Here is an 11165-nt window from a genome sequence, read left to right as displayed (position 1 = left end):
CTGAATCAAATTATACTCTTTTTTTTTTTTTTACTTTTTTGAAAAAAACATAAGTTGAAAAAAGTTTTTTGCCTTATTTTTTTGGTTGAGGTGAATTTTTATAGAAACATAATATTCATTCTGGTGAACATTCCCCCCATTGGTTCCTTTAGAAACCCTTTTTTTCCTCGTAACATCCACGAAACAAAAACATCGTTATCTCGTTGAAACTTGCAGCCTATGGTCCTATCTTATCCACCATTGGTATTCTTAAACTTGACAACAAAAAAGAACTCTTGTCACAGAAATTGATTTTTTTTTTTATTTCAAAGCAGATGTGCTTGCATTTCATTGGGGTCGCGTGTGGTATAATCTTAGAAATTTTCTCGATAAAATTGCACTATGTTATGTAAGAGCAAAAAATAGACAATTCTGACAGCTCATGTTTATCATAACAATTTCAGAGAAAAGTATGCCACAAAAGTATTTGACATCTGCATATAAAAGATGAGAACAAGGTAGTTCTTTGATTTGATTTAACAAGGGAGAGAAGCCTTATGGGGTAACTGTGATCTGTTAGTGGTATTACGACCAATATCTCCCATGCTTGATAACTCTAATGAGCAGTGCTGCGTCAATGGAGGCTCTCTCACAGTTACTGTACAACCAGGTTGAAACATCTGTAGTTTCATGTGACCTAAGCCTCCTTTGAAAGAGCCATATAGAGGTCGTGATCTTCTGAAGCTGAAAATGTCATCAATTCGAACAGACTGTGGTTGAATAGGTTCACTTTTGGCTAATTTATAGCCATCAGAATGTAAACCCCCATATACCTGTACACTGAGCATCTTTTTGCGAGGTGCACCCACCTTTATGTATTCATTGAAGAAATCTATCAATTCTTGTTGAGTCAGCTGCTCCAGTGCTGCAACCTGTTTATTGCAACAAGTGACTAAAGCTGACGACTATTTCCAGATTAAGGTGTTTGGTCATGGATGTAATATGCTGTAATTAGATCGTGCAGTAAGAAAATTCCATTTTATTTTATTTTTACTTGTTTCATTTGGGATGCAACGATTTATAACTATTGAATATGATATGCACTCCAAAGAGTTTGCTTTTGCGTGTCTTGGATCTAAGCAAGGTTTTGGAATTTGGATTTCCTATGGATCTGTATAAGGAACTGCAGAACTGGTCAGATCTCAACCACACATGGTAAAATCAGGCTAGTAACTCATAATTGAAATTTAAAAGAATACTAACATAAGCAGGATTTTGCAAAAATGAGCACCGGAAAGTAAAACATTGAAAACAAAAGTAGCAAGATACTAAAGTGGCTGAACTGATGACTTGTTGCTTAATCTCCCAGCCAACAAGTCATTAAGTAGATTTTTGAGCTCTTCAAAGCCTGAATCGTATGTTGGGTTGGTTACTATATTAATAAATATTTTATTCTATAACTAGCTTATCTACTAAAGGACAAAACAATAAGTCCATTCAATTCAGTCACTTAAGCTGTTATCAAATCTTAGGGGCTTGGAGGTTTGATGTCTGATCAACCTGATCTAGGGCCCAATTGAATGGCCAAACGGGGATTACACATAATAAGTACTAGGATTTGAAAAGGGAAGAACGTAATGTAATAATTTAAAACCTAATCCTCATTTCTCACCCAACAATTTGACATTATGTTTTAGTTGCAATGCACTTAACATAAGGTTGACCCCTACATCATATTTGTAAAGTAATGTATTCATACCTCAGATTCTTTCCTGTCAAATTTGAGGGTACCATAAACAATTTCTTTCCAGTAAAATGAAGATTCTTCCCTCAAATTCTTGTGCCTTTCAAGTTTCATATCTATGAGGGCATTTACATTGCTCTGTTTAATAAAAAAAGAAGAAAAATGTAATTAGCTAGACAGATCTGTGACTCAAACATGGTGAAGCTTTCTGAAATTCAATGAGATAGAGAAACCCTCATAAAACACTAATGACAAATAAATAACAAAATTTGGTTATAAGAATTATGCTAGCAAGCAGTGCTTTTCTAAATAGCCCAAAGACGCACTAAAAGACAGGATTGATCTACTTTATTACAGGTCCCACCATGCCAGTTTTGTTATTTTAGTGACAATGAGGTCAAGTTCCAACGTGTTGCTTGCTAGAATCCCCATTTATATGGAAGATCCAAATAAGGAAATTAGCTCCTAAAGAAAGTCACAACATCAGGATGAATTTAGGATACATTAGTAAGAACAATATTAGGCAACATGTCATGAAGATTAGAAGAGACCCTTATATTGGTAATCTAAATGCTGTCAAAATAGAAAACCATCAAATAAAACCTTCGAATATATGAACTACAAGTATTATAGGCATGGGTCACAAATCATTTTAGATGATTCAATTGTGTAATTAATCACAATCTTTAGAAAGCAGTATGGTTAACATTCTTTCTTTAACATTAAACAATAAAGCCATTTATTAAATACACACAATTAATTCAGTTGGTGAGATATATTTGCTATTATATCTGCAGTATGGATATTGAAGTTGATACCAATGAGATGGTACCCTGATTGTGCAATACAAAAGTACTGGGCTCTATGCAACATAGAATAGTCCCAGTAGAACATCCCTGGGAATTTATATTCAAAGGCATGCTTATAGCAATCTTCAAATTCAACACTTAGAAATCAGTAGCACATTCAAGAATTTCTTTGTAAAGTAAATAAAAAGATAATTGGAACTCATCAAGTTTAAAAAATTCTCTCCTTGAAGGATTGAACAGAGCAGGTCATCATCCCCTGAAATTTCTAGGGAGGTATTTTCTTGATTCAACTCTTCCTATGAAACTTACTGTCCTCTCCTAAAAATGTTGTCCTGGAGAAACTTGGTGGAAGGTGTTCATCCAAATTCCTTGAGAACCAGAGCATCTAGTTGAACCAGGAAAACTGGAGAAGACTCCATTCTGCCAAGTTTGGCAGTTTCTAGGTTAAACCACAAGGTTTCACCAAGGAAACTAGAACTGGAACCCCATCCTGGTTTTCTGATTCAGTTTTCATAGCATTGGTTTATCCTGGAATGGGGGCTATAAATCAAATGGTCAGTCAAAAGAAAATTGTGAAGGTTCAAAGGTTGATTAACTCATGCATGAAATCTTCTGCTGCTTATTTTTCTGTTTTACCCCGGCAACATAAACATGCTTTAAGAAGATTTTATCACAGAGGTATGACCATCTTAAGGATCTTTATGCTTTTCTCTTAGCTATAAGAAGAGAAAATATGGACTTACCTTTTTATTTTTATTTTGATAATGGATCTATCTTTTTGAACCTGGAATTTGCAATGCCATTTGAAAGTTGATATTGGTTCTTATTCTGAAGGAACAAACAACTGGAAAAACATACTTTCAAAATGATGGTCATGGGAAAAGATGTTAAGAAAGTTATTAGTGGTAATAGGCATCGATGTGGATCAATATAGAGTTTCCATCAAACCCATTTTTCCATTTCAAGAGCAGGTTTAGTTGTGTGCGATTGGTGAAGCAATTGCTAATGGAATGAAGAAGTTGCTCCTTAAGACCACCGGACAATACAATCCGGCTACACAAGTAAAAGCTAATTCCCTAACAGAAGAGATGTTAGATCTTTGCAGGACTGAAATTGGAACTCTCCATAGGGATAGATAGAGTCCAGCTTGAAGGATAAAGAAGGATCCTTGGGTGGTCATGAGAAGGATGCCTTCACACTAATATGGGAGGTAGGCATCCAAAAAAATACATCAAGGATGCCAGACCATTGGCACTTTAAATGAACAGTTCATTCAGATGGATTCCAAACTTGCAAACTTTCTTGTTGATGGCCTAGCTAGGGTAGGACTGGCTTCTTCGTTTTAATGGACTACAATAATGAGGGTAGCTAGTAGGTTTTAGTCGTACTTTTTTCATACAAGATAATCAGTATTGATACCCTTGTTCCCTTTCTTTCAATCATAGAGATTTAGGACTGTTTTTTCATACTTCCTCTAACAAACCTTGACCTTATTAATGATCCTGAAAGAAGAGAGAACTTAACCTTGAATTCATCATTTGTCATCACATGAAGTTTGCTCTCAAACACCTTAAGAAATGCCTCAACTCTCAAATCTACCTCCTGTGGATCCTGTTAAGGCCAAAATTGATATTGTTTAGAAAAGACCTAAATGGTAATTGAAATGAAAGAAGAAAGGATATCATGATAATGATATGTTATACACCTTTTCTGTTGATTGAATAATAAATTGCAGTCCTCGAATACCAAAATCATTCCTACATGTGGAAAAAATCAGAAATTTTATTGCAAATAATATTTACACTGTGAAGGATGAAGTTTAGGGACAAGCAGGACATACCGCTGCATAAGAACAGTAATGTACCCAAGTTGCTCAACTGAGCGAAGTTGGTGGAAAGCTGCTTGCTTTGCAATAAGGGAAAACAGTTGAAGTTTCACATTCAACACCGAGTCATCTTGGTGAACCTACACATCAATAAGAGCAAGCAATTGAATTATCACATTCAACACTAAATTATTGGTTTAATTGCTGTCAATTAAAATATTATAGATTTGTAAAAGAAAGCATGATTCACAAACATATTAGTGCCAAGCCCAGCATAAGTTAGGTGAGCTTCTGCTGCCTATCCCCTTTCTTTACACATTACATACTCATTCAACATTTCGTAAATTCAATTTAAAGATTTTTTATTCTTTTGAAACCTCTTAGAGATTTCCCACTTTTTAGAATTGAAATTTCCTTGAGTGTATTGGCAAACCTTGTCCAGAGGAAGTTGAGGAACATATAATAATTATCCCACCTACAAACATCATTCTTCTTGGGATGTACCTGAATATAGTGGACTAATGCAGAGTTCTTGTCACTCTGATTTAGTCCTTCGATAGGGTAGACATAACTAAGACTGCTTTCAAGCTTAATAGTTCTAGTTGCCAAATGCTCAGAAGGGGATAACTGCTTAGATATGGGTTGGGGGCACTTAAAGAGAGTATCTTCAATATGCTTGATCACTGATTCTGCTTCATTTTGATCAAAATTTCCTGATAAAAGAAATGTTGGTGTTAAGTATCTAAACAAGGCTTACGTGTAATAGCCATTAAACAATAATTGAGTTTATAGAAATATGTTAACCTGCAATGTAACACTCTAAGAAAACCCTTGAGAGCATCACAGGTGAAAATTTTGCAAGGTCATCGGCTTCAAGATGAGGAAGAGCTTCAAGTTTTTCACTCCAAGGCCATGAGTGATCCTCTAGAATTGTAGAGCAATAGTACAAAGCTTGTTGATATGGTTGTTGAAACTTGAAATTTTCATACTCCTTTGTCACACTTTCCTGATTAAAGAAAGACATAAAGGTGTCAATTACTTGCCTCATCTTGATTCTCTGCATACAAAATATGATGCTTTGTGAGTTTTTAGGACTTTAACCTTGAAACTACCATAAACGGTATATTAATAAATTATACCTCAAGTTCTTGACAGAATTGTTCAGCTATTTACTATGGTTCTTGAAAAAGATTGTTGTAATTTGTAAAAAATTTAAAAATCAATAGTTCATAATTGGAAGTTTCAAAACTACCTTAATACTGATACAACAGTTAGCAAGACAATCATAATTCTCTAAAGGTTCTGTGGAAATACATAACCCTGTCTGATCAATATCATCATCTAAGCCTTGTCCCTACTATATGAGGTAGGCTACATGAATCCCATTTCACCATTCCATTCTGTTCAGTGCCATATCCATTACTACAATACAGACGCTTAAGTCATTTCTTACTACTTCCACCCAAGGCCTTTTTGATACCCCTAGATCTTCTAGCCCCTTCAATTTGTAATAGATCACTTTTTTCTAACAGGTGCTCTAGTTGGTTTTCTATGGACATGAACAAACCATTCTATTATAAGTTAATATAACAGAAAAACAATATGATTAATTTTCAAACAAGAGTTATTGCTTAGCATTACGGTGAAATCATGGGCTGACAAGCATGAAAATGTGGATTTACTATGAGAGCATCCTCTTGGTGCAAAAATGCCAAAGTTTAGGGTTCTATCCAATCTACCCCTCCCAAGATCCTAGATTGTTGGGATCATAATTAGGCAATGGCCCTTTATTGACATGGGAAATTAAGTACTAACCCCTGTGGTATTGAAAAGTCCCAAAGACAGCACTAAATCATTGATTAGCAGAGTTTCCTTTTTGAAGCTGACTAAGCTGCATTAATTGCTGCACACTTGACAGGCATGGGTGTGCCAGTGTGCATTTGTGTGGTGGGTGCTGGAGAAAGTGAAACCACCATAGAAATCTATATATTGTTTCTTCTTTGAATATGGATTGATGGGAAAATAAAAAGTAAAAAAAAAAAAAAAACATGAAGTAGACAATAATCAATAAGAAGCCATCCACTTACCTTGACAACCGCAAACCTATCCGGTTTTACTTTAAACTCAGCAATTTTTTGAACTACGGTTTCTAACAAGATCCTCATTTTGTGATTATAACCCAACACAATCACCTAAAAAGGGAAGCAAGAAAAAGTTAGAAAAAAACACAGATGAATTTATGGGAAAATTAAATATATTGGTGTTGATTAAAATTTAAAAACAATAAATAAATTGGCAAAGCAGGTGGACAAAGATAATGCTTAGAAAATCAGTAAAAGCGACCCAACATCATCCTCAAAAATTCAATTTTCTTGGTGTATGATTACAAGTTTTTGTTTTGGGGAGATCTTTGGGTTGGTAACTTGACTCTCATGGACCTTTTTCCCTCTTTGTACTCTCTCTCTGCTTTTAAGAACGACAATGCTTTGCTTCTTTCTTCCCCTCATCTGGTGTTAGTTGGGATTTAGGCTTGAGAAGAGGTCTGAGAGACCATGAGTTTGATCAGGTTGCCTTACTTCTATAAGTCCTTGATTCTTTTCTTTTGGACCCTACCCTTTTCTCTTGTGCTTCTTTTTTCTCAATCTTGTGCTTGTATTCGCCTTTAAAGAAGTTTGGTTGTCAAAACCTATTCCACCCAAGGTTGGATCTCGTTGTTGGGAAGCTTTTTCATGAAAAGTTAAACACTTTAGACAACCTATAAAAAAGAAGACCCTTCTGTTGTCTCTCTACCAATTGGTGTTTTATCTTAAAAGCTAATAGTGAGAGTTGCTACCATCTGCTAATCACTTGTCCTGTTGTTGCAGGCTTTTGGGAAAGGTTTTTTTGCCCTTTGGTTGCAGGTGGTCTTTATCTTTGCAGATCAGTAGTCTATTTGACCATTCAACCTTTAGATGGCCTAAGAGAAGGGGCAAGATCTTGTGGAGATGTGCTAGGGTTGCCCTGGTGTGGACAGTGTGGGAGGAGAGGAATGCTAGAATTTTCAGCAATAAGGAGAGGAACAAGGAATCCATCTGGGACTGCACTTTAAGTAGGGCTATCCATTGGGCTAAAACTATGAATATTTTTTCATTGCTTTCTTATGATGATATTTGGAGGAATTGAGGAGTTGTAGCAAGGAGCTCAGAATTGAACATAAAGCTGGCTAGAGCCTGGTACATCCTGAAGGTTTCATTAAGCTTAACTTTGATGGTAGCAGCTTGGGGAATCTGGGACCCTCAGGAATTAGGGGTGCTTAAGGAATGCAGATGGCAGTATAGTTGCTTTATTTTAAGGCCTATTGGTGTAGGGGACACTATTCAAGCTGAGTTTGAAGCTGTTTTGCAGGAGCACAACTTTGTAGAGAGTTGAACATTGATAGATTGCTAATTGAAGGGGATTCGAAGCTGATAATTGGGTGGCAAAGGAATCCAGACACTGTTGTTTGGACCTACAGGGAAGCTATGAAAAGATTCAGATGGTTGATCTCCAATATGACAATAAGAATTTTACTTATCAAAAAAATAATGACAATAAGAATTCAGTGGGAAAGGAGATTGACTAATGGGATAGCTGACTGTTAGCTAAGCAAGGGGTATATAGGGATCATCTTTTTCAGGTTCAATTGTAATTCGGTGCTTTTTGGGAGGCTGCATCTCACACCTCCTTTTGGGAAGTTCTTTGTATAATTTTCTTCTGCTGTTCTGTTAATAAAATCTTTTCTATTACCAATCAAAAAAATTAGGAACTTAAAGACCTTCTGAGTTGATTCACCGAGTACAACAAAAATTCTAAGATAAGACTTTACAAAAATGTTAAATGGATGGATAGCTTTATCAATAGGAATTGGATAAATTTTCAAGAACCAGAAACAGAACATAAGAATAAATATTTCTTGGAGAGACTAGAGAGATCAAAAAGTGGAAACATTGTCCAATGACCAATAGAACACTGATTAATTTCTAATAGAAAGTAAAGGTGCTTAAGGTCTGGAGAGGGAACAAAAGAACCTTCTTTCGTTCCCTTCTCAAGTTAGATCCCAAAAAAGCTTATGAATGGACTTGGGACTTTTTAGATGAGGTACTTGATAAGTGCAAGTGTGAACAATCTTTTTAGAATAGGGGTTCTTCACAGAGATTGAGAAAAGAAAAGGAAAAAAGAGTAACCACCAATCCAAGAAATTTGGGTGAGATAGGGCAACAAAATTTGAAAATGCAAGTTTTGAAATAAGACTCCAAATGGCAGCAAACCATTACAAATAGTTAAGTGGCTTATCTGTGGATAACGGAAGGTATTCTGCTCCCTAATCCTTCCATAGAAGAATGGGTACCAAGTGCTAAACCATCTTCAAACAATTTTCTTTTTTTTATTTAAACTGGTATTTTATTTTTCAGTCTATAGGACCCTAGTCTTGATTATTAAGAAATTATAGAAAATCATGAGGAAATTCCTATTGAACTAGGGGACATCAAAAAGGACCATCTCATTAAATGGGATACATGGAAATAAGATTCAATAATGAAATAAACATGAAAACTGCAACCAATCTTAGAATAGAGAAGATTAGAAGAGCAAGAAGAAGAGAAAGAAGAAAGAAAAAGTAAGGAGAAGCAGAGGGAAGCATAGATGAGAGGTGGCTGCCCCATCCTTTTATTATTTATACTTTAGCGTAAATCAGTGTTCAAAGACAAATATGCCCTTAGTAGAGCGGTAACTATTAGAAAGAAAATAGACACCGTACTATGAGCCAAGGCCCAATAACTAATAACAAAAGGAAATAAATAAAATCTCAACTGCTATCAACTATCAACACTCCCCCGCATATTGGGAAAAGAAGTTAACCATTCCCAACTTGCATAGATCATTTTCCAAGTTATTCCTGGCAACTCTTTTAGTGATGACATTGCAAATTGCACTCAGATTAAACATGTGGCAGTCAGATTTCTCCTGAAGACATCCTCTCCCTAATGAAGTGTCTGTCCACCTCGAAATGATTATTCTATCATGCTGGATTAGGTTATGGGCAACATTGATGGTGCCCTGGTTATCACAACACAGTATCATGGACTGCTCTGCATCAATACCACTAACTCCTATCATGGACTGCTCTGCATCAATACCACCAACTACTTTTTACTTTCCGATGAAACTAAATTACCATAAAAAAATGTGTAAAAACCTAATGTAGATCTCCTATGGTCCAAAGACCTACCCAATTTGCATTTGTAAAATCCTTAAGTTTCATATGTTCTTGATTATCAAACGACACAAGTTGAAAAAGTGGCTAAGAATATGTGGCAGCTAAGGGAAAAAATAACATGAACTGAGCTCATCTTGGCCATGGGAGCAAAAATCTCCAAATAACTAACACCATAGATTTCTGTATATCCCTTTGCAACTAACCTTTCCTTATAACTTTCTATATTTCTATCAATATTATACTTTATGATAAATACCCATTTGCACTTCAGTCTCCTTATCAATAGTCAAATCAACAATTCCCCAAGTTAGATTCTTAACCAGACATTTTTCCCTTCCTCCTAGAGTCTTTGGTTGTGTAGTTCCATCCATGTTAAGGATCCTAAGAAAACAAAGTTGGATTTTAATGCTATCCAGTATACCAAGAAAAAGTATGTCACCAAGGATGTGGTTTTCTTCAAGTCTCAATCCTTTTTTCAATCTCCCAGGAATCCTCTTTAGGGGGAGGCTAGTAGGATGGAAGAGGATCCATCTTCTCCTTCTCCTTTTTGCTGTTATCTATCTCTTGTCTTCCATCTTCTCCTCCTAATTCTCCTAGTTCAGCTTCTTTAATGAATCTATTTCATTATTCATAAAAAAATCTCATTCAACTGGTTTACTAAGTCTCTTGCTTTTAATCATGATCAGGTTGCAGAATACTTAGTTAGGTCTGCTGTTGGAAATAGAGAACTCAATTCGGGTGTAATACTTCTGAAGTAGGGACCTTTATACGTATTGCTTCTCTCAGCATACTTTCTTGGTGGTTTTGGCAGATCACCCTAGGACATCCTATTGTTGTGTATATTGTTGCTTTCTTCACAGACAGCTCTTTATTTCTGGGTGGGGTAAATAATTATCTATTTTTTACTTTATTAATAAAAATTCTTGTTATTTATCCCAATAAAATAAAAATACAATGACTGGAGATCTAACCATATTATTATACTAGTCATGGCACCATGCACGAGTACTAAGAGACTTTTTTCTTTTCTTTTCTGTTATTTTTTTTTATGGTTAAGTACTAAAATAATTGATACCCACTGATACTAGACCTAAGACTTAGGACCACTTAAGTATACAACTTATTTTGACCATAAAAACCAAATTTAATAAAAAATAAAACAAAATAAGATAATAAAATTTTTAAAATCAACAATTACTTTGCCATTGAACATGAGTGCTCATCACACAAAATGCAAAATCCTTATAGAATGTAAAAAAGATGAGTAACCTGGAAACCAGTATCTTTCAGGTATATGGCATAGTGAAGACCGGCAACTTGAGCATCATAAGCTGAAAGATACAGAATAAGTAAGATCAGCATCAAGGTTTATGCAAGAGATAAAAAAAATATTAGAATGAAAGAAAAGGTTTATGCCAAATACCTGACAGAAAGAAAAGTAGTATGTATTATATCAGCATCAAGGTTTATGCAAGAGATAAAAAAATATTATCGCTTCCAGTGAAATCAATCATGTAAAAAAATTTTAATTTCATGCTTTTTTGATCAGAATAAACCTTATTAAATAAATTA

General features: G+C 35.2%; 1 protein-coding gene across 2 annotated transcripts in view; it reads right to left on the bottom strand.

Moving 5' to 3' along the window:
* Positions 1 to 345: 345 nt before the first annotated feature.
* Positions 346 to 11165, bottom strand: part of LOC148844875 (insulin-degrading enzyme-like 1, peroxisomal) — a 134018-nt gene continuing 123198 nt past the window's right edge. For both annotated transcript variants that reach the window (XM_088955746.1, XM_088955748.1), the window contains exons 18-26: positions 10863 to 10924; positions 6445 to 6549; positions 5162 to 5363; positions 4862 to 5070; positions 4373 to 4497; positions 4238 to 4289; positions 4057 to 4143; positions 1739 to 1861; positions 346 to 911 (exon numbers count right to left, since the gene is read on the bottom strand). In XM_088955746.1, the coding sequence (XP_088811872.1) occupies positions 516 to 911; positions 1739 to 1861; positions 4057 to 4143; positions 4238 to 4289; positions 4373 to 4497; positions 4862 to 5070; positions 5162 to 5363; positions 6445 to 6549; positions 10863 to 10924 (1361 nt within the window). In that variant the 3' untranslated portion in view covers positions 346 to 515. The remainder of the gene's footprint in view (positions 912 to 1738; positions 1862 to 4056; positions 4144 to 4237; positions 4290 to 4372; positions 4498 to 4861; positions 5071 to 5161; positions 5364 to 6444; positions 6550 to 10862; positions 10925 to 11165) is intronic.

The sequence above is a fragment of the Nelumbo lutea genome, chromosome 7 (assembly GCF_056320005.1).
Source record: "Nelumbo lutea isolate HS-2025 chromosome 7, American lotus-T2T, whole genome shotgun sequence".
Classification (NCBI taxonomy): domain Eukaryota; kingdom Viridiplantae; phylum Streptophyta; class Magnoliopsida; order Proteales; family Nelumbonaceae; genus Nelumbo; species Nelumbo lutea.
Note: the sequence above shows the minus strand (reverse complement) of the source record. Positions and strands in the feature narration are given on the sequence as shown.